Raw genomic sequence first — 22897 nt, 5'->3', positions numbered from 1 at the left:
CTTTTCACTTATTTCACAGTTTATCGTATGCGAGGTGTGTAATTATGTTATGTTAATGCGAAGTGTGCAATGATTTTATTGTGATACACTTTGTAGTGGTGCATTATCCGTTGTCGGGCAGCAATTGAATGTTCATTTTGTTCTATTCTCTCTAAATCAAAACAACACGTCCATAAGCCAGCCATCCATTTATATATAAGCATGCTTTGTTAAGTTACGCGTTGAGAACGCGTTTTTGCGATGGAAGGAACAATTATTATAATAACCTTTACCTAAAATGTAATCCAATAACGGGGTTCTATCCGGAAGCCCAATCAAAAAAGGATAACAATGCCAAATACAAGGTACAATCTACAAGGTACAATTCACTTGTAGTAAAGGAACAACTTGAATGTAATGAAGTGAGCAACATCTTTATTCTGTACTGACATATACTACGACAATCTGAAATATACTACGACAATCTGAAATATACTACGACACACTAAGGTAAACCGTAAACTACTACATTCCAACTAGTAGTTAACTGGAGTACCGATCTCTTAGTAATACCGAAACCCGATGTAATGTACTGCATTAATCAAAAACCATCGTCTGTGTAACCCCCTATCATGCAGTAAGCTATGTCCAAACCTGAAATGGGCATTGTCCCACGCGTATACTTAAAATCTGACACGGTATTGCACCAACCCCCAAAAGTCGCGTCTCACTCACGATCTTCCGCAGAATTTAAATTGTTTATACCATAAAGCCTCACACCTCGACCCAGAGTTGTATGCGTATAAATAGTCCCCCATTATCTTCTTAAACTGAATACAGAAGGAGTTTTTCTCATTATCACTTTTAAAACTAAAACATCATACCACCATTGTTGTTATATTCTTTTGATATAATTTAATTACCCACATATATATATTTCACTGTCGTTCCGCATCAAAAAAATTTTCTATAATGTCATTTGAAACTCCAACAAAAGGATTAACAGGAAGGATCTCTACCTTGGAAATGAATACTTCTACAAGTGGGAAGTCAATTACAGATAAATTAGCTGCTGCTGCACAAGAAAAGGATTTGGCCCAAAATAGAACTACTTTGAAAAACGCTATGGTTGCTCCTTCAACTGTCACACCATCGGAAACCACACCTGCTCCGGTTGAAGCTGAATCCCAATCTAAAGAAGTATCTGAACATCAATTGTTCTTGGCTGCTCATAAGGTTCATCGTCATGAATTGAAGCAACAAGAAAAGGATGAACCATTATTGGTTGAAAACAAGCGTAGATTTGTCTTGTTCCCCATTAAATATAATGAAATCTGGCAAATGTATAAGAAGGCTGAAGCATCCTTCTGGACTGCCGAAGAAATTGATTTATCTAAGGATATGTCTGACTGGAATAAATTGACTGACAATGAAAGATTTTTCATTTCCAGAGTTTTGGCTTTTTTTGCTGCTTCTGATGGTATTGTTAATGAGAACTTGGTTGAAAACTTTTCTGCTGAAGTTCAAGTTCCAGAAGCTAAATGCTTCTACGGGTTCCAAATTATGATGGAAAACATTCATAGTGAAACATACTCCTTATTGATTGATACTTATATTAAGGATCCAAAGGAACATGATTTCCTTTTGAATGCCATTGATAACATTCCATGTATCAAGGAAAAGGCTGATTGGGCTATTAGATGGATTAATGATGATGATGCATTGTTTGGAGAAAGATTGGTAGCTTTTGCTGCTGTTGAAGGTGTTTTCTTTTCTGGTTCATTTGCCTCTATTTTCTGGTTAAAGAAGAGAGGGTTAATGCCTGGTTTAACCTTTTCAAATGAGTTGATCTCAAGGGATGAAGGTTTACATACTGACTTTGCCTGTTTGTTATTCTCTCATTTGAAGAACAGACCAGATCCAGAAATTGTTGAAAGAATTATTACCGAAGCCGTTTCCATTGAAAAGAAATATTTCAAAGATGCCCTTCCAGTGTCTTTATTGGGTATGAATGGTGATTTGATGTGCCAATACGTTGAGTTTGTTGCTGACAGATTATTGGTATCTTTAGGTAATAAGAAGGTCTACAATGTTACAAACCCATTTGATTTCATGGAAAACATTTCTTTGGCTGGTAAGACTAACTTTTTCGAAAAGAGAGTTAGTGATTATCAAAAGGCTGGTGTCATGTCTAAGAGTAACGACTCAAAGGCAGCAGCCAATGCTTTCTCCTTTGATGAAGACTTCTAATCCTGGTTTGTGCAGAGATTTTCTATTAATTATGGCATTTTATATCGGCTTGTATTTGGGTTTTTATTCGTTAATGTATTTTTCTTACTGAACTGTTGTAAATGTATAGAGGAAATTGTATGTACAATTGTACGGTATATTTGTATGGTTACACTTCGCACCTGCAACGACAATTAATAAGTTCGCAGTCAAGCTCATCGCTCAACACTGCTCTTCAACACCAGACAGTTCCCAACATCATGGCTAAAGGGAAAAACAAGCCGACAGAGGAAAGGTCTAGTGCCAGCAGAACTTCTAATGGGCACAAGTCTAAACAACATCATACAAGAAAGGCTCGACAAGAAGCTGGAGCTTCTAAACCTGTGAGTGGTAAATCCGCTTCATTCCCTGCCAAATTAGCCATGTGGGACTTTGATCATTGTGATCCCAAGCGGTGTAGTGGGAAGAAGCTTGAGAGACTTGGACTCATCAAGAACTTACGTATAGGACAAAAGTTTCAAGGGATTGTTGTTTCACCTAATGGAAAAGGTGTAGTATGTCCTAATGATTTGGAGATTGTGGAGACCAATGGAGCAGCGGTGGTTGAATGTTCTTGGGCAAGATTGGATGAAGTTCCATTCAATAAGATTGGTGGGAAACATGAGAGACTTTTACCATATTTGGTGGCTGCTAATCCTGTTAATTATGGTCGTCCATGGAGATTAAATTGTGTTGAAGCTTTAGCGGCATGTTTTGCTATAGTGGGACATATGGATTGGGCAGAAATGTTAATGGATAATTTCAGTTGGGGTTCGGCTTTCATTGACATTAACAGGGATTTGTTTGAAGTGTATCAAGCTTGTACTGATTCAGAAAGTGTTACGAAGGCCCAAGAGGCATGGTTAGACAAATTAGATGAAGAGAAGAAGAAGAGGAAAGAGAGGAAGGATGATGATGATATTTGGGCTAAGGGCAATGTCAACCGAGGTTCAGATGACGAAGATGACGATGAAGATGAACAAGATGGTGATGAACTGGAAGAAGAAGAATACAACGAAGAAGAATATGAATATGAATACGATAATTTGGGTAACATAATACTGAAAGCAGACAATAGCAAAGACCAATACTCAGGTAGTGATAAAGAAAGTATAGAATATGACGCTTTAGGTAACATCATAGAGAAACCTAGTGATGAAAAGTTTGACTCCTTAGGGAACAGAATTGAAAAGTTACATGTTTAGTCAGACAAATATAATATAGTTGATAATATTAAGTTGCTGCTATATCTGATCATTGTTAAGGTCGACCCTTTTCTTCCACTGTGTTTATCAATTTATCACTACAAGTTTACGGTACAAGAACAACATTATGATTTAGGTAGAGTATCAAACAAGGATAGATTAAATCTCTTTTGTGATGGGAAGAAAGATCTAATAAGTAATGTTCTTCAGTTATTCATTTCCGTGTACGTCCTGATAGGAGCAAGAGCTATCACATGGATACAATATGTAATCATGTCATTTGCTTACGTAATAACTTGTTCTGAATTAGGATCAAATAGAGTTTAACTTGTTTAGACCCATAGCTGTGTTGTTACCTGTTTCTTACTACACTATTCGTCCCTAACAATGTTGATATGTCTCAGACACAGGACTCCAAAGTGAAGTACTTGCCGTTAATCAACAATCCACTTTTGAACTGTCTTTTCAACAATCCTCATCATACCAAATACCCATTCAAACGAGCCATTCATGAACTCAGTGCTAACCATAACAACTACACCATATTATTACCGCCCGCACATATACTCAATACGTATTATGATCCATCCTCCGAGGGCAGCTCCAAAAGGGTGTTGCTAAAGGAGCTTTGCTATAACAGTGAGGACTTTATTCAGTCACATATTGTTAAATCCTGTCAATCACAAACTAGTCGTACGTCTAAGACTCGACTAGTGATGTATAACTCGTTAAATGACAAGCAGATATTAATAAAGGGCAATTCGGTATTCACCGGAAGAGGATTTAAAAAGAGCTTGAAACTTCGAATTGTGGCCATTGATTATTTCCATTCCTTCTGTGATTACTTCCCTAAAGGGTCTCGATTCATGGTTCTATATATTGAAGATACTCTATTTGGAAGTCTAAGTCCCATTAGTCTTTCATCACAAAAGGTTATTACCACAGAGGAATCAAGCACTAGTATGTCTTCCTCCCAGCAGTCTCCCGTTAATATAGAGACTATTACCTTGGATAAGCTTCTCCGGAGTTTCCCATTACTCTCCCGTGCGGTATCGGGCAAATTCTATAGACTATTTCACCATAATAATGCCCAATTTGCTCCCCTTTATACACACACAAGAAAGAAGCTCGGGTATATTCTACTGGAATTTGAAAAGATTATAGAAGCGGCTTATCTCATTGTTCTGAATAGTGTCAAGCTTGAATCACCTAATGGAGAAGACACATATACGTTAATTCACCAGATCATGGCTTTGTACCCTGGTTTGGACTTCAATAGACTTGTGTTTGAATATGTGGAATTAAATCTTTATGATAGAATATGGTCTCAATTGGTGTACCAATTTGATTTCCCAAACGATGATAAAGAACAGTATGAAAGAGAAGCCATTAAAGTTTTAACTCCAAATCTTTACAAACAGCTTTCGTGTGTATCTTTGAACCAATTGGAAATAACGGCATGTTCTGTTTGGGAAATCAATGAACTTATGAAACGAATTCTAGCAGCAATAGCTGAGTTTTCAAAGCTATCTGATTCTACTGTGGTTAACCTGTCCAGCAAAACAAAAGTATTGATAAGAACTATAGAGTTATTAAGTGAGAACACCAATCCTAAAGAAGAGGAAAGTTCATTTATATTGGATGCTGATACCTTATTGGGGCTCTTGATAATGGTTGTACTTCATTCTAAAATTGAGAACTTGGAAGCTCACTTATATTACATTAAGAATTTCAATTCGGTGGATTATTCACATGATGGATATTTCAATTACATTCTAAGTAACTTTGAAGCAGTTTTATTGCATTTCTCTCCTCAAGGAGAAAACGCCCATACCCATGAACTTGTTCAATATTCACAGGAAAACTACGAGTTTTGGCTAAGCATTCAAAGAGGTGACCTACTTTCAATCAGTAACTTACTTGAATCTGTTTATAACAAACATGGAGACGATTTACCAGAGAAACACTGTTTGAAAAGTCGGAACATACAAGGCGAAAGCTGTTTAGCATTTGCTATTAAAGCCCGTAATTTCAATTTATTTGAATTGCTAATGACTTTCAATGTCAATTGGTTTTCAATTGACGACATTTTGTTTGATGTCAACGTTAAAACAAATCAAACATTACTTATGCTTGCACTTGAAGAAGAATGTGAAGATATTAGTGAAGCTCTCGTGGAGGTTATCGTTGCAAATACTTCAATCGAAGAACGCATAGGTTACTTCAATTATGTTGATGTTTCTCATAGGTCTGTTGGACATTATTTGTTCCATAATTATCAGTTGATTGACAAAATAGGTTATTATATCGATTGGGAATTGAAAGATATGAATTCTCATACTCCTTTATTCAGTATTTGCAGATGTTATGACCACCCAGAATATGTCAAGTTAGTTAAAAGGACTTTTGAATGTGTGGTGGAAGTTTGTAAGATAAAGAGTAAATGTTTTAACTTTGATGATCATTTAGATAAAGCTGGGAACTCTTTACTTCATATTGTCCCGAAGAACTTAAAGGAAATGGGATTTTTGAACTGTGGTCAAGTATTGGATGTTAACCAATTTAACAGTAAGAATATGACACCGTTGTCACATTATGTCAAGTATAGTCGAGCAGACAATTTAGAAGAATTACTTCAAGATAGAAGACTAATATTCAAGTTGAATGATCCCAACAATCATTACAATGTGTTGGACTATTTTGGGGTTCTGTCTATGAAATCAAATGGTAGTCTGAGTTCATCATCATCATTTGACTCAATTGATAAGTTGTTAACCAACTATATCTTTGATAACTTTGTTCCACTATCACTGCCAGGTATAAAGCTTTATGCATTGAATGCCAAATATGAAGCAACATTAAAAGACTGGGTCCTTTTTTTTAGAGACGATAATAGACTTCCATTTTATCGGAAGTTAGAAGACATTAAGAAGTTCATTTACGCATTTAAATTGTTACATCCATTATCTATTATCACGGATCCGGAAGCATTTTGGTTGAATTATCCTCCTAATCTAAACACCATGCCTATGTTTGGTAAGTTTCGAATGAATTACTTAATTGAGGACATCAATTTCTATTTCAGAAGTATTCAATTCCAGTCAAAGAAGAAACAAGACGATGCAAGGTTCTTATTGGGTGATGAATTAAATAAACTGACCCTTGAATTAAGAAACTATATAATGTCCCTTAATGAGTCCCAAAGAAACCAATATGGTGAATTAGTACTTTCCAGAACAGATATCCAAGACGTTGAATTTTTTCTAAATTACTCCATGAATGATATCCTCAAGTATCAAAAGCTAGTGTCCAAATTCAACAAAATAGCTGCCATGACCGCATTGAAGCATTCAGACCATATACAAATCGTAGATGATGTTTTGGTTGAAGGGTCATTAAGAGGTTTTATCCTGACTACAATGACCACTCAAAGTGGTGATACGGACCAGAATCACCATATCAATGAATCGCATGCTATGTTGGAGTTCTTAGCATGTACTACACAACTTGAGAATGCTTGTAGTCGACTAAGAAAAAACGTTGACATTGTTTTAGGCAGAATTCAAACGTGGAAAGAGCACTATAAGGAAATCAAAACCATTGAGGCTGAATTGCAAATGATTGATACCATTAACTTGAAGATGAGATTAAACTCTCCCAATAACCCAAATGGTAGAGGTACTCCACTTTCAAGAAGAAGCACTTTTAGTAGTGAGGAAGTGGCTGACTTTGAAGACGATGAAGAAGAACAATCAGCATCTTCAATATTCAATTTTGGAGCCATCTTAGAGAGCAAAAAGTCAAAGTATAAAAAGCTTACTAAACAGAAGGCTGATTTGATTAAGCAAGTCATCAAAATGAATAGTGAGATCAAATGCGATCATGATTTGATTGCGTCAGAGATCTCAGACTTTCTCAAGTATAAGTCAACCTTTATTGAATTTGCTATTAAGAAGTATGTGGTAAGCATCTTGGGTAATGTTCAGCATAGGAAATGCATTTTACAGAAACGTTTATTAAGTCTTAAACAGCTTCGGTAATTCACGGCTATTACCGCGTTGCACTTGCTTATAAGAACTTGTCGTGCGCTGCTCAATATATATATTTTGTTCATATGAATTTTGGAAGGTCAAAGAAGTATGCACTGCTAACCTAAAAGTTGTCCCCTACTTCTTCCTTACCAATTAGCTAGCTTCTACTACAAATGTTACCAACTGAAAGCAAGGACATTGCTTTGGCCATTATTGGCTTTTTGCGCAAATCTGTTGAAAATAAAGAAGTTTCCGAGGACTATGCTGAGTCTATGGATGTTGCCATCGACTGCATTGCTGATGCCTTTGAAGTTGATGCTAGTGATAAGAGTGGTGTTGATTTGGCAAGTGCTTTCAAGTCATTCAAGACCTCAGCAACTGCCTCTACTGCTGCTACTCCTGCTGCTGTTGATGATGTTGATACTGTTTCCGATGCTGATAAGAAATTGGCTGATTCCTTAAAGGTTGAAGGTAACAAGGCTATGGCTGCTAAAGATTATTCTTTGGCAATCCAAAAGTATACCGAAGCAATTGAATTGGATGGTACTAATGTTGTGTTTTTGTCCAATAGAGCTGCTGCTTATTCATCCTCTTCTCAACATGAAAAGGCTGTTGAAGATGCTGAGAAAGCCATCCAATTGAACCCACTGTTTGCTAAGGCATATTCAAGATTAGGATTGGCTAAGTACGCTTTAGGTGATGCTAAATCTGCCATGGAAGCTTACAAGAGTGGGTTAGATATTGAAGGTGAAAAGAAATCTGATGCTATGGCTAAAGGATATGAAACGGCTAAACGTAGAGTCGAAGAAGATTTAGAAAGATCTATGGAACTGACGTCAGCTACCAGAAGTCCTGATGCTTCCGCTTCTGCTGGTGCCGGTGCCGGTGCCGGTGCGGGTGGATTACCTGATTTTGCTAGTTTGTTAGGAGGTGGTGCCGGAGGTATGCCTGATTTGGGTGCAATGCTCAACAATCCCCAAGTTATGCAAATGGCCCAAGAAATGATGTCCAACCCATCTGCTTTACTGAATTTGATGAGCAACCCTGCTGTTCAACAAATGGCCCAAAACTTTGGCCTTGGTGGTGGAGCTGGTGCAGGTGCCGGTGCAGGTGCCGGTGCCGGTGCCGGCGCGGGTGCTGGTACGAGTGCTGGTGCTGGAGGTATGCCCGACATGGCTGACTTGATGAATAACCCCATGCTTCAAAACATGGCAAACCAGTTCATGAGAGGTAACAACAACAACAACAACAACAACAACAACAATGAAGAGAGCTAAATCTTATGTTAATAGTTAATGCACGTAGTAAGTAATGATAAAGTAAATATCTTTATATGCAGTGTGGGCCACCTAATGAATCAATTTATGAGTTTGATAATAACTATCAAATTCATCTATTTGTTCCATTAATGATTTCGTTATTTTCTGTGTGTCGTGGTCGAATACCGTTTGTTATAAGGCACTTTTCTCGCGGTGTCATTCGAGATGCTCTGTTACCTTGTGAGAGCGTAGTAGAGCTCAGTTGTGAAGTGTACAAGCATAGAGGAGATGTGAACTATGATCAACAACGATCACCACCAATGATGATGCTTCATGGACTTTTTGGGTCTAAGCTGAATTATCGAACAGTTGGACGGAAGATAAGTCAATTGGCTAAGCTTGAGGTTAAAGGACTTGATTTCCGGAACCATGGGTCTTCGCCTCATGCCATACCTTTATCGTATAATGCATTAGCAGGAGATGTTATTCACCATATAGAACGACACGAGGATATAGACGCCATAAAACGGAATGACGGACTTATACTTTTAGGTCATCTGATGGGAGCAAAAGTAGCTATGCTTATTGCCTTACAAAGACCAGATCTTGTATCTAAGTTGATAGTGGTTGATAACTCTCCCATTAAACAAGATCTAGAAGCATTCGTACGGCCCAAGCTTGAAGGTATGTGTGAGATTGAACGTGAGCTTGAAGGCACAAAGGCACCCAATAGTGCCATGTGGCCCAGGATCACTCTGATTCTTAGTAAGTATGTTGAAGATGAAAGAGAACGGTTTTTTCTTATGTCTAATCTTGATGTAAAAGGGAAGGTGACTGCGAGTATACCACGTCGGTTTCGCATACCTGTTTTAGAATTTCTACAGAATGATTTGGCATTAAATGTTGGAGATTGGCCATTAAATCGTCAGCCGTCAAAACCAAAGTTTCATAAGCCAGTGTTGATAATGAAGGCAAAACATTCAGATTTTATTGATGAAAGGGGTTTAAAAGAGTTTTCAAACTATTTCACCCAATTGAAGGTAGACACCTTTGATACGAACCATTGGATAGTGGCCAATCAGCCTGAAGAGTTTGTGCGGTCAGTAGTGGCTTTTATTGAAGATAAAGAATAGATACAATAATATATATGCTAGATAACACACATTATACAGTAGATAATAAGCGAATCTTAAAACCATGGTCGTGTCTTTACCATCTCGTTAGTATAAATAAATGAACAAATCTCAAACCTGTGGAACCAAATATAACAATAACCAATAAGCCAATACAAATAATGTCGGAATATGGACTGACTTCCAATGGTGGGGAAGATTTATCTTTACCCAAAGCCACAGTTCAAAAGATCATTAGTGAAATAATGCCGAAAGAAATCGCTATATCCAAAGAGGCACGTGATGCTATTACTGATTGTGCCATTGAATTTATCATGTTACTTTCAAGTCAACTGAATGAAATTGCAGAGAAGGAAGCTAAGAAAACTATTGCATCAGATCATGTGGTTAAAGCTCTAGAAGAATTGGATTTCAAGAATTACTTGGAGATCATCAATAAAGTATTAAATGAACATAAAGAGTTATTAAAGGGCAAAGAAAAGAAGAATAATAAGTTTCAAAATTCAGGTCTAAGTGAAGAAGAACTATTAAGACAACAAGAAGAATTGTTTAAGAAATCAAGAGATCGTCTTCATAATAATGCCACGGGTCCTGAAGGAGTTAAGGAGGAATAAAATAGTATTGACGGCTGTTAGCTATGATTGTATATTAGAAGGAAGTATGTAAATCTGTTTGTAATTAATGTGTACACTACGTTTTGTATTATCCAAACACCACCTCATAAAGTATAACAAGAACGTTGATTAGGATCAACGGGATCCGTAGTAAAGTTCTTACTGCACTTATCAAGTTGATTATTCTGCTTTTCATGGATCCATTATCATTGGTATCTAAACCTTGTCCATATTGTTGATACTGTGGAGGTTGGAACCCAGCTGGTGTTGAGCCCCAGCCAATGCGATTTAAGAACCGATCTTCACTAAGAACTGCAATGCCGTTTATGGCAAACAATATCACATAGAATAACTTCCCTAATCCAAACATATTGATAAAGTTATGTTAATAAAGTGGTTAAGGTTGTCTTTGCTTTTGACGCGTGAGAAGTTTATACTGTTTGTTAGTTGTGGATCACGTGACTAATAATTGCTCAGCAGATATTAGGAATTAAAGTAAGCATAAAGCGCAGAATATCAAATAATAGTGCTATCTTAGTACTAGTAATTGTCTGTTAATATTATCAGCACTTTAGATATTAATCAATACTTTATTTACTGATTTCTACTGTAACTTTATAACACTTAATTCATATATCACGTGACTAAGTCTAAAAGGTCGTGTGCATTATTATATGTTTTGTTTACATAATAGAGATCAACCCTCAGTACTAGTTACCACTATATCACCCTTCATCTTTAACTATGGAGTTGGAAAGACCTCCAGCTGCCCCCTTAAAGGGAAGGAAGAAGGACGCAATAGAACAGTTCCTTGGAACCCCTCAATTGTTTCTTGAAAATGGCTTATCTCAACTCAGATACATGATCCTAATAGAAGGACTCTCAATCCCCCCAGGTTACGATATGTGTCCATATAGGTCATATGTATGGTCAATTCTTAGTCGGGTGTCCAATTTCCGTACTGAGGATTACATTGACTTGCTTTCTCGAGTGCCCAATGAACTCGATGTGGATATTTATAATAAGATTAAGAACGATACCTTTCGAACCCTTATGAATGATACCCAATTCCATCTGAAGGTAAGTGAAGACTCCTTGGTACGAATCTTATCTTGTTTGGCTTTATCTACTAATAATAGAGTGGGGTACGTTCAAGGTTTGAATGTGCTTTTGGCTCCAATTGCTTATGCTTGTCATAAAAGTGAACCACAAGCCTTTGCTATACTTCATAGTCTTATTGTTAACCAAATCCCTTTATATGTGACTCCCAATCTTGATGGTGTTCATACCGGACTATCATTGGTCGATGTGGTATTGAAAATTATTGATCCTATATTAAGTGAATATTTAGATTCAAAATTCTTAAAGACAGAAATCTTTGCCTTCCCTTCAGTCATCACACTAAGTGCTTGTACACCGCCATTAACTCGTTTATTGAAGTTATGGGACTTATTGTTTGCTTATGGTACTCATATGAATATCTTCTTCATTGTGGCCCAATTAATTCTTAATCGTTCAGTTATCTTAAAATCTCCTCAACCAATGAAAATATTACGAAGTTTCCCCTATCTAGAAGAAAATGAAATTATAAAATTAAGTCTAAGTTTTATCCCTGAAATCCCAGCTTCTTTATATGATTTAATTGTTAGGCATGGCTATGATCCTCGAGTTCCTCAAGAATTAAGAGCATTCCTAATTGAGAACCATTTATAAAAGTGAACTTTTATAATCAGAATAATCAAAATAAGCACATAAAACGGTTCTGTCATTAAATTGTCTTCCAGCAGTACCAATAATGGCATTCATGGCTGAAGTTTCATCTTCAAATTCAACATAAACTTTACCTAATCCTGGTTGTGAAAATTGAATTAACCCTGGAGTATAATCATTGGCTGGACGGGGGATTTTCATAGATACAATTCTTCCAAATTTGGATAGCTCTCGTTTGATATCATTTTCTGTGAATTTGAAATCATTATCATCAACAAGATCCCTGGCTATGACTATATTGAGTAGTTGAATAACTCTCAGTTTAGGATGAGGAGTTGATTGTTCATTCTTAACTAAGAGTTCCAAAGTTTCATAAGAAGTAGGACAATCTTGAATAGCTGTTCTTTCAAAACTATTATTATTAATACAAGAGAAGAATGCATTCTTGATAATGGATAAATCTTTTACCTTGTCAAGCATTTCTTGAACTAGATGAATCATGTCACCAGTTGATTTATCATTAGTTTGATTTGGATCCACAAAAAATTCAACAAAAGCTATACCCAAACTTGTCTTGGTACCAATTTCACGTAGTAATTGGAAGCATTTAATTGGTGCGATTAGCTTTAACTCATCGACTATTTCTGTTTCAGTTAAATCTTGTGGCAATATCAAGGTTATCTTTCTGGGACTGTCAATAACTTTGGTGAAGATATCTTCAACTTCAATTGAAGTATATTTAGGAAGCAGCTGAACCACATATTCTCCTGGACGTCCAAGACTCAATCTAAATGTTTTTTCCAGTGTGTTTGAAGCTTGTTCATCGTCCATCTCATCTTCATTATTACTTTCTTTAATAAACTCAGCTACTGGTAGTTGATATGTGTTAAGGGATAAAATGATAGTTGCACAAGTGCTGTTATTAAATACCACAATTAACTTCTTTTTATCTTGAGCAATCCATTTCTTGGATATGTTCTGAACAGAAGTTTCTTCTATATCTATTTTTTTCAAGGTATCATTGAAATACTCCACAATCTTCATATAACTAATCTTATCAAAGTCGATATTGTCTACTATGATAACCTTGGAGTTTCGAGAATCAATAGGATTGATACTACTATTCTCATTCAAAATATCATTGGAATCCATTAATCTTGTCTTCACTAAACCTTCAAGTTTAGTGAAATCAACTGGCCGAGGGTAACCTGGTAAGGGGAATAAACCTGAAAGTTTTGCCCTTTGAGCACTGACATTCTCAAACCCTTGGGGTTTAACATTCCATCTTGAATCTAATACTTTCAATTCCTTCAAGCTTTTGACATTAGTCAATTCCTTTAATCGATCTTCTAATTTCATCAACTCCTCTTGAGGATCTTCAATCACTTCTTCTACTTTGAGGTCCTCCACTTGTGAAGTATTGGGCCTTTCGGTGTCTGGGACTCTGGATTCCACCGCAGTGGGATGATGAGCATATCTTCTATTCAGGTATCTGTCGTTACGAGGTCTGTACGATGACTCCGAGTCATTGTTCTTGGGATATCTTGGTTTGTATTGACCATATCCTTTGTGACTGTTATTATTATTGGTGTTGCTGTAACTGTTATAACTCGGAGTCTGTCTTTGCCTATAGTTCAGTTCATAATTTTGTCCATGACTCAATCCATGACTCAGTCCATGATATTGCAGTCCATAATTCTGTCCATAACTCAGCTGCTGTCTCCCTTGAGGACTTCTTTCTCTGCCCTTTTCTCGTTCTCTTGCTCGAGATATTCTGTCTACTCCATGCTGATCTCCGCTTGGACTACGGGCCCTTCTGGAATACTGATTCGTGTTATCGGGATAATCTAAATGGTTAGTAATTGGATCGGCTAATGCAGGACTCCTGTTACCGGGACACTTACTTGATGACATGGCTACTATAAATGGGATACAAGTATCTTGCATTATTTGGTGATGCGTTTGAAATTGTCTCAACTAGTACTATTTCTAAGTCACGTTATACGTCACGTGACTTATGATATGATTGTATCCTCTAGTTAAAGGTACGGTGTAAATACATGCCAAATATAAAATATACTGTATAATATTATGTTTATACGTATCTAGACTGTATCATTAGAGTTCATCATGTCCAGCATCTGAAGTGGAACTACTTTTCTCCGAATCGGAACTACTCTTCTCCGGAGCCTCAGATGCTGATTTAAGTAATTCTTCCTTAAGTTTCCTTAACTCCTTAATCTTCTTCCGTTCAACAAATTTATCGTATCTTTGAAAAAAATACTTCACTCTCTTGTTGTGAAGATCAGTTGCAGTGGTTAATGTCTTCTCCAACCCATCTGCGATTTCAGTAAACTCATTATGAAGCTCAAACAATTTCTTCTTACTCAACTCTTCAGCTGTGTTTTCGAGTTTGGCTTGCAATGCTTGAAGCTTCTTCATTTGAGCCTTCAGGTAGCTGTTCAACTTGGAAAAAAACTCTCCACAACTGTGCTTGTGGTTAAAACTGTTCTCCACAGTTTCAAAGTCAAACCCACCCTCAGTATAAAGAGTCTTGAAGTCAGTAACATTCTTCTCATAGTCCGTGGTCTTCTCTTTGCTAAGGTTGACCATCTCCAATGCCTTTGAGAGAGTGGTGTGGATTCCCTCAAGTGACAAATCCACCTCCTTCACTCGTTCGGCATCGGTGATAAACCCAAGTCTGTGGGTCACTTCCTTCAAGTGTTTGTTAACTGCTTTGAATGTGGTACCACTAGATTCAAAGTCTAACCATTCTAAAAGCTCAGAAACATATTCACGATGTCCTTCCAATTCTTCTTCATCCATAATCTCTAAAAGAACGTCTTCTAAATCATCGAGTTTGGACCTTAAAGCATAGCAACTGGCTTCCACTTCATTCTTAATGCTTTCCACTTGAGCTCTTTCCTTGTCTTTTAAATCCAATTGAAACAACTTGGATTCAATCTCCTTCTTTTCAGATCTGGAAAATGGGTTAATCCGTGCTTGTTTCGGTCTAGGTTTAGCAATGAAGATCGTCCTCATTTTAGCTCTTTTGATAGTAGGTTTTTTTAGTGAGGATGATGAATTCGTTGAAGTACCATTGAATTCGGGTTGTTCAGTTTCGGAGTCATTGTGATCTATTTCTTCAGCAACAATATCGTCGTTGTCTTCTTCTTCTTCTACTTCCTCAACGTCTTCATTCTCATCCTTTTTCTTCATCAAATTCTTAAAAAAATTGTTGGTCTTCTCTTCCTTCTCAGTCTTAGTACATTTAACATTCAACTCTTCCAAGTCAAAGATCTTATTCTGATCTATTGAAAAGGTTCCAATAATAACCTTTTCATCTTTGGAACCGCAAGAAAGCTTACTTGATTTCTTTACCAAATCTTCAAACACATAACTCTTGATAAAACAATCATCTTCATATAAATCAATGACGGCATCAGATTTAAGAATACCCAAATTCAAGTCTTTTTTGGACTCCACAATGGACCCTTTAGGGAATACCAAAGTTTCATCTTCTGTGTTATCAACTTTGATCTGGTAATTGTGAAACACTTTATCCACAAGTTTAACTGAGGCAGAAGGGTTCTTAGATAAATAGCCAGCAAATGTGACTCCTAAAGCACAACTTTCATCGGTATTCACAGTTTTGGCAATCTTTCCATCGCCTCCTAACAAAACTGACAAATGTTTCTGGACAAAGGGAACTCTAGTAGAACCACCATTCAAGATGACTGCTTCCAAACTCAGAATAGGTAAATTATCAGCGTCTTTTAAAGCTGATAAAATAGGTTTGGTGATCAATGGCATTAAATCATTGGCAATCTCTTCAATTTCATCTCTTGAAATAGAACAATGGAAATCATGATCATTATAAATAGATTCCAAAGATACTCTATAATCACTATTGGCTGATAAGATTGTTTTGGTCTTTTCAGCTGAATCTCTTAATCTATTACTTATTCTTGGAGTGATATCACCAAGATCAACTTTGAAGTGATCCATGAATTTACCCAATAGCACATCATAAACCATGTCTGTCAAGGCTTTACCACTGATAGAAGTTTCAAATCCAAGAGCTTCAATTTCCACTTGAATGGTCTTATTGCCTTTGAATGGGGTTATACTGAATAAGGTAGCAGTTGTAGATCCAGCACCCATATCGTAGACAATACTGTACCGTTTTATATCATCATAATCAACATCAGCAAGCTTTCTATTGGAAACATAATTCAATGCCACAGCAGTACCATCTTCTACAATCCCTATGACATTCTTAATGCCTACTAAACTCAAAGTATCCAAATACGACTGTCTTGTTTCTTGTGATGCAAATGGAGCAATGGAAATGATAATGTCGTCTAATTTGGAATGTTTAGCTAAAGAATTCAACATCTGGTTTGCTCTATCCTTAATCTGATTCAACTCCATGGCCATGACCTCCTCTGGAGTGAAATGATAACTAGAGTTCTTTTTAGAGCCAATGAAATCAACCAAAACGGAATCTCTTCTATTGGAATCTGATCTCAATTGAACGAAATGGTTTCTAATATACTGCTGGACATCTTGACTGTCGAATTCCTTACCCATTAATGATTTTAAATCGCTAACACATGATTGAGGGAACCGGGTTAACAACGACAGAATGGATGATCCATAGACCCGTTCAAGTCCACCGTCACCATCACTACTGGCTCTAATACACATCCCGGATAAGTCCTTTCGTTTCCCTTCATTATTAAGCACTATATCAAAGTTGATGTTAGGGGCTAATAAGACGGCTTTACTATATTGTTGTCCATAATCAATACCCATGATAGCGGCTTCAACTATAGCCACAATACTCAGCACTAGGAATAGTTTAAACCACCTCATGCTGCAATTGATGAAGTATGCTTGATTCTCTATTGTGTACGCCGTCTCTGGCAATTGTATGTATTTATGTTTGCCTTCACTATGGTTACATTATTTGATCTGGTAGTTATGCTACGTGGTGGATGAAAAATTGGCCGTGGCGTGTCACGTGATGCTATTTGCCGTAATAGGAAAGACATGGTTATTATGTAATATTTTATGTAATACAGCGTCTTGGTGATTTTTTCATTATGTCAAACATTATGTAAGATTCCTAATAAATAAGGTTTTTCCGCAGATGCCTAATTGGATGTTTCTACGGCATCTCCGACGGAAATTCCGTGAAATCCATCCATCGCATATCTGTTCACTAAAGATAAGTGTCAATAACCTTTTCATCTGTACAAATAAGAATCATAATTCCAGTTAAAGACCCCCCGCAGTCGTCCAGGGGCTTCTCCGTGAGAAGATAAAACCTTTAAGAAGTGTATGTTATCAGGCGTTATCAGTTGTCTTCGGTTTGACACCCGAACATCAACAGGATCATCGTGGGCAAGGTGCAGTACCAGCAAATAATTATATAAGAACAAAATGAATTCCAGTTTCTTTCAAGTATTCTTTTTCTCTTACTGGAATTGGCATTCCCCCCTGTAAAGTCATAGACTCCCACAGTAGATATAAAATTAGACGTATCCCATAATGGACGCTACCGAAGTCGAAGCATCAAAAATGTACATTTCGTACAACAACATCCATCAGTTGTGTCAAGAGTCTGCTGATAAGATCAAGCAATTCAAACCTGATTTGATTATTGCAATTGGTGGAGGAGGGTTCATTCCTGCCAGAATGTTGCGTACATTCTTGAAGGAACCCGGTCAACCAAACGTTAGAATTATGGCCATTATTTTGTCACTTTATGAAGACGTTGCAACTGTTGGATCTCAAGCTGAAAACATTGGCACTCAAGTTGTTAGAACTCAATGGATAGATTACGAACAAGCTGGCGTCAACTTAGTTGGTAAGAACATTTTAATCATCGATGAAGTAGATGATACTAGAACTACTTTACATTATGCTGTTTCTGAATTGAAGAAGGATGTTGTTGAACAAGCTGCCGCAAAAGGTGCTAATCCAGAAGATACCAAATTCGGTATCTTTGTTTTACATGATAAGCAAAAGGCAAAGAGAGCTGATTTACCTGATGATATCATGAAAACTGGTAACTATTTTGCTGCTCGTAGTGTTCCTGATGTTTGGATTGCATACCCTTGGGAATCTGATGACATTGTATACCATACTAAAAGAGCTATGGAACAAGATAATGATGTTTTCATTCCTTCTAGCCGTGTTTAGATAAGTCCCCGTGTACTATTAGAAGTAACTTAATCAATTTCAATGAATTAACTTCATTAATCAATTTCAATAAATTCTGGTGATCTTGTATGATTTTTTAATGAAGGATGATTGTTATTTTTATCCTTTCTCTTTTTGCTTTGTCTCAAAGATTGGCCAGAACCATTAAACGTTGATGTGTTTGTCTGTTCAGCAGTTTCAGAATCTGTTAATTCTGGTGTAGGCAAAGTCACTGGGAATCCAAAGAAAAGTTGATTCTCCGGTAAGTTTAATGGGACAGGAGGAGCATTGGGGTCTAAATCTCCAACTGCTTCAGCAGTGACATTATTTGGAGTTGGAGAAACAGATTTCCCTGAAAGTTTCTGACCACTTCCACCATACATATTACTTGATGATGTACCATCACTAACAAGTTTCGCAAATTGTATGGACTTGGCCATTGTACCTGCATTGCTACCTTTATTGAACTTTGAAGGATCAATTGGTTGGTTAGAGTCAGGAGCCTTCTTTTGAGGAGTATACTCAGGTTCAACATAACCAACTGGAGGAGCAAAATCAGTAGTTAAATCCGTTTCCACAACACAAATTCCCTTCAGATCACTTTCAGGTTTCACTTCCAATACCTTAATCCCGAAAATAGAATCATTATAATTTATTTCAATGATATCATCAACTGAAAGAGTAGAAAACTTTCTCAAGACGTTTTCAAGGACCGCCTTGGGGTCACTAATCTCAAGGAAATCAACAGATTGTGGTTCAATCTTAACAAAAGACCCAAGAGGTAAATCACAATTGGAAATCTTTAACAATTGACCTGGTGATACTTTTAGGGTTTGCATCATCCATTGAGGAATGTATGCTCTTCCTTCTTCAGCAACAAACTCCAATACACCACTATGGGTGGTGATCCCTTGGGAAGTGTTGCTCAAGGAAAACAACATGGGGTACCTTATATGAAGCATAGTCAACTTACTTAATGCCAGTGGAGGTAAGAAGATCTTGCCTCCATAGTTAGCATCGTCTTTCCTGGAATGATCTGGCATCATAGATATAGGATATACCCGGAAGATATCTTCAAAGGTATTGCTGGCGGCTCCGGGTGGTGGGCCTCCAAAGAAACTGGATCCAAAGCTTGAGAACATTGTCGTTGGGGGTCAATTGAAGAAGAAGGTTGTATAAAGATTATACTTACGTTTTGTATTGGTGTGTTTTATTGCCACTGGTTATAACACAAATATTGGTGCGAAGCGACGGAGCCGAGGCTCGAACCTGGGACTTTGGGTCAAACTAGTATAATGGACTTCGTAACTATATAGTTTATTGTTATGCTATATAACTTAATTATTGCCGTTGACTAATACGTTGTAAAAAGTCCTTCTGCTTATCACTTATGTAGCCAAATACAGCTTGGAAATGTTGAGGATCATTCGATTGTAAGGTTACAATGGAATGAACTGCTGTTGTACCAGCATCTACATTTTCCAATGGAGTTATTTTGCTAGCTTCTAATTCAGCATCATCATTAAAGTCATCATAGTAAGCTCCTTCTGTGTAATCACTTGCTGCTCTTGGATTGCCATCAGTGAGTAAAGCGTCACGAGCCCTAATGGCTCCAGGTAAGGCTTCAAGGTTATCCAATAAAAGGTCAACGGTTTCACTAACATATTCCTTTGGCACGAACGATAATGCTGAAGAATTAAACAATATGGCCCCGCTAGCCAAGATCTGGAGCTTACAACCATGAACACTTCTGAAATCTTCACTATTTTTAATCCATAATTTATAAAATGAAGGAAGAAATTGGTTCGAAGCCAATACTTGTAAAGAAGCCGAAGCGTCAATATAAATACAAGCAAAAAAGACTCGAAGCACCAATAAATGATCCAACATTTCACCATCGAATACATCATTATTCTCCATTCTTTTAAAGATATCAAACGTTTGAGACATTAACCCAGGAATTGATGATCTAATTCGTTCACCTAATGCCAAAATACTTAATTCAATTAAAGAAAAGGCAATTTCAGCATCATAAGTATTAACAGAATCATCTGCATTGCCAATAATCTTCAAACAGATTTGGAAAAGTCCTTGAACTCTTGGTGAATCCATTTTAATGTCCTCCTTGATGAACCCATGATTAATTATAGCTTCAAAAAACATTTCAAAGGCATCAAAATAATCAAATCCATAAGTTTGGAATGATCCAAGGCAAATATCATATAACTCCCAAATCACAGGTAAAACGGTTTTACCCGTGTCAACAATTATCTTCATAAGTTCAATAGCACTGGCTAAAAATTCAACCATGGCATTTTCAAGTATAAATTCAAGTACTCCCTTTAAACTATGAGCCAAATTAGTTGCAACCTCTGGATTATGACTCATGGATTTCACTAATGTACTTAAAGTAACCAATACACCAGTGGCTTGAGATTCCTTTTCAATATCGATTTCAGATGATCCAGAGGGTTCACTTATTTCATAACTCATACCTGAATTGGAACTATTTTCGAGGATTTCACCAGCCAATTTCATAAATTGAGCCACTAAATTAGAACTTAATTCATTGGCATAAGGTTCCAAATTAGCAGGGAAGTTTTCAACTATAATGTCCATAACATCATTTAAGATTTCACTTTCAAACTTCTTGGATAACTCCAAAAGTGTATTCATTAATTGTGGAGCTTGAGGTGCAACTTGGGCTGCAACGTATGGTTCAGGTACTAGTTGACCCAAAGCATCAAAGGCTTTAATTTGAATTGGTAAATGATCAGCTTGTTGTGCACAATAGGCTATACCTTGAAAGACATCTTGCACTACTGATTGATCTGGATAATTGATGATGGCACATGCAAAGAAATCACAAGCTCTAGCAGTTAACCATGGAGTATTGGATATAGTATCTTGCAGTAATTCTGGAACAATAAAGGTATGGGCAATTTTATCCAACTGACCTTTAACTGGAGATGAATTCTTTTCTAAACTAGTCGAAATAGTAGAAAGAATTCTAATGGCAGCTTCAGCGTGTTTAGCAGCTTCTAAATCATTTCTATTGGCAGCTCTTTTGTTAAAGATATCACTTACGGCAGCCAAGAGTAAATTAACACTCGCATCAAATCTTTTAGAACTAAGTCTAAAAATGAAGTTATCAGCTCCAATATCAGCAGTTGACCAGAATCTACCAATATCCAAATATCTTCTAATATAATCTTCTGGATCATCTCCATAAAGTTCAATGCTGGTTTCACTTGCAGATAATGTTGGAATAATTAATAGTCTAAGAATAGCATCCAATTGATCTTTGATCAAGGTCCAACCTTCACTATCCAATAACAGTTCAAGGAAGTTGGTTAAATGGAAAACAGAAGCTTCTGAAAGCCAAAGTTGTTTAGATGACCATTGCTCAATGACTTTATAGTAACTATTGACAATATCAGGTACTATAGCACTCATATAGACTTGGGCAAACTTGAAATCTTTCTTTCTTCCAGTAGCAGCATGTAAACGTAACATTCGTTCAAGGTTACCAAAGGAATGTTTAATAGCTTTAATTCTGGGATGTAAAGGACGATCAGCAGGATCCAATTCTATGACAATTTTAGGTAAGGGAGCATTGATGATGTTAAGATGTAATTGACACCAATTACCCAAATTGGTTGGGTTGTCTACCAAATATAATGGTATGTCGGAATAGGTGACATATTTATAGATCTTGAGGATCATATATAACATTTCGTCACTTAATAAAGTATCTTGAGAAAGTAATTGTTTGGCTATATTCTCCACATAGGGGAAGATCTCTGTAGCGATACTTTCTAATACTGGGTTTGCCCCCTCATTGGGCATTTTATCACTCCATCTATAACATTTGGAGTATTCAAATAAAACCATTAAACCAACATATAAATGGTCAGTGTTATTGACATCTGATAATAAACTTTTGATGATATCTTCAATTTCTGACCATTTTTCATTGTTTAAAATGGAACTTAAAGCTAATGTTAATTGGGCTCTGAGCTTATGATCTTTACTAACTTTTAATAATGACTCAATCAATTTGGTTTTAATAAGTGTCTTTTCTTGGTCCAGAATTGCCCCCAGATCATTGGCAGCTGCTCTTCCACCACTGCCACCTTGTGGTACCCAGCATCTACCGACCCGGATCCGGAAAACAATGGCAGCAGCAAGTCTAACCACTGGGTCACTTTCACTCAAGAGATCAAGTAAATAAGCAGTGAACCCTTGATGTTTCTCAAGTTCTTTCAATTGTTGTTCACATTGCTTTCTGTGCTCGTTGCTGTGACCCAAAACGGCCCCCACAAGGGTTTGAAGCAATGAATCTCTCTCCATTCTTTGCCTTCAAATTGCAGGTATCAAAAGGTAGGAGCTTAATGGGTTGTATTGTTTGTATTGGTTGTGTTGGTGTTAGGTGATAAGATGTGAAAAATTTTTGAGGTGGGACACGCACTCGAGCAGTATGGTACG

The 22897-nt window shown here is 36.9% G+C and overlaps 12 protein-coding genes across 12 annotated transcripts; 8 read left to right on the top strand and 4 right to left on the bottom strand.

Annotated features, from left to right (window-relative positions):
* Nucleotides 1-951: 951 nt before the first annotated feature.
* RNR21 (ribonucleotide-diphosphate reductase subunit) lies at nt 952-2229 on the top strand (the record flags this gene model as incomplete). The annotated part of the gene is made up of 1 exon (XM_043194000.1): nt 952-2229. The coding sequence occupies one exon, from the start codon at nt 952-954 to the stop codon at nt 2227-2229; it is 1278 nt and encodes a 425-aa protein (XP_043051052.1).
* A 239-nt stretch (nt 2230-2468) lies between these two features.
* TSR3 (ribosome biogenesis protein TSR3) lies at nt 2469-3452 on the top strand (the record flags this gene model as incomplete). Its single annotated transcript, XM_043193999.1, has 1 exon — nt 2469-3452. The coding sequence occupies one exon, from the start codon at nt 2469-2471 to the stop codon at nt 3450-3452; it is 984 nt and encodes a 327-aa protein (XP_043051051.1).
* A 395-nt stretch (nt 3453-3847) lies between these two features.
* Nucleotides 3848-7492, top strand: KQ657_003268 (uncharacterized protein; the record flags this gene model as incomplete). The annotated part of the gene is made up of 1 exon (XM_043193998.1): nt 3848-7492. One exon carries the CDS (start codon nt 3848-3850, stop codon nt 7490-7492), a length of 3645 nt encoding a protein of 1214 aa, XP_043051050.1.
* A 164-nt stretch (nt 7493-7656) lies between these two features.
* On the top strand, nt 7657-8760 carry SGT2 (Sgt2p; the record flags this gene model as incomplete). Its single annotated transcript, XM_043193997.1, has 1 exon — nt 7657-8760. The coding sequence occupies one exon, from the start codon at nt 7657-7659 to the stop codon at nt 8758-8760; it is 1104 nt and encodes a 367-aa protein (XP_043051049.1).
* An 18-nt stretch (nt 8761-8778) lies between these two features.
* On the top strand, nt 8779-9875 carry KQ657_003266 (putative hydrolase; the record flags this gene model as incomplete). The annotated part of the gene is made up of 2 exons (XM_043193996.1): nt 8779-8787; nt 8823-9875. 2 exons carry the CDS (start codon nt 8779-8781, stop codon nt 9873-9875), a joined length of 1062 nt encoding a protein of 353 aa, XP_043051048.1.
* Nucleotides 9876-10036: 161 nt separating this feature from the next.
* On the top strand, nt 10037-10489 carry NCB2 (negative cofactor 2 transcription regulator complex subunit; the record flags this gene model as incomplete). Its single annotated transcript, XM_043193995.1, has 1 exon — nt 10037-10489. The coding sequence occupies one exon, from the start codon at nt 10037-10039 to the stop codon at nt 10487-10489; it is 453 nt and encodes a 150-aa protein (XP_043051047.1).
* Nucleotides 10490-11233: 744 nt separating this feature from the next.
* Nucleotides 11234-12173, top strand: BUB2 (Bub2p; the record flags this gene model as incomplete). Its single annotated transcript, XM_043193994.1, has 2 exons — nt 11234-12092; nt 12139-12173. 2 exons carry the CDS (start codon nt 11234-11236, stop codon nt 12171-12173), a joined length of 894 nt encoding a protein of 297 aa, XP_043051046.1.
* A 23-nt stretch (nt 12174-12196) lies between these two features.
* KQ657_003263 (uncharacterized protein) lies at nt 12197-14113 on the bottom strand (the record flags this gene model as incomplete). The annotated part of the gene is made up of 1 exon (XM_043193993.1): nt 12197-14113. The coding sequence occupies one exon, from the start codon at nt 14111-14113 to the stop codon at nt 12197-12199; it is 1917 nt and encodes a 638-aa protein (XP_043051045.1).
* A 204-nt stretch (nt 14114-14317) lies between these two features.
* Nucleotides 14318-17077, bottom strand: LHS1 (Hsp70 family chaperone; the record flags this gene model as incomplete). The annotated part of the gene is made up of 1 exon (XM_043193992.1): nt 14318-17077. The coding sequence occupies one exon, from the start codon at nt 17075-17077 to the stop codon at nt 14318-14320; it is 2760 nt and encodes a 919-aa protein (XP_043051044.1).
* A 678-nt stretch (nt 17078-17755) lies between these two features.
* On the top strand, nt 17756-18409 carry HPT1 (hypoxanthine phosphoribosyltransferase; the record flags this gene model as incomplete). The annotated part of the gene is made up of 1 exon (XM_043193991.1): nt 17756-18409. The coding sequence occupies one exon, from the start codon at nt 17756-17758 to the stop codon at nt 18407-18409; it is 654 nt and encodes a 217-aa protein (XP_043051043.1).
* A 56-nt stretch (nt 18410-18465) lies between these two features.
* UFD1 (polyubiquitin-binding protein) lies at nt 18466-19551 on the bottom strand (the record flags this gene model as incomplete). Its single annotated transcript, XM_043193990.1, has 1 exon — nt 18466-19551. The coding sequence occupies one exon, from the start codon at nt 19549-19551 to the stop codon at nt 18466-18468; it is 1086 nt and encodes a 361-aa protein (XP_043051042.1).
* A 199-nt stretch (nt 19552-19750) lies between these two features.
* Nucleotides 19751-22762, bottom strand: KQ657_003259 (uncharacterized protein; the record flags this gene model as incomplete). Its single annotated transcript, XM_043193989.1, has 1 exon — nt 19751-22762. The coding sequence occupies one exon, from the start codon at nt 22760-22762 to the stop codon at nt 19751-19753; it is 3012 nt and encodes a 1003-aa protein (XP_043051041.1).
* Between the last annotated feature and the right edge of the window lie 135 nt (nt 22763-22897).

Source organism: Scheffersomyces spartinae (assembly GCF_019049425.1).
Source record: "Scheffersomyces spartinae strain ARV_011 chromosome Unknown scaffold_3, whole genome shotgun sequence".
Classification (NCBI taxonomy): domain Eukaryota; kingdom Fungi; phylum Ascomycota; class Pichiomycetes; order Serinales; family Debaryomycetaceae; genus Lizanozyma; species Lizanozyma spartinae.
The sequence above is the reverse complement of the archived record's forward strand: the minus strand, read 5'-3'. Positions and strand labels throughout refer to the sequence as shown.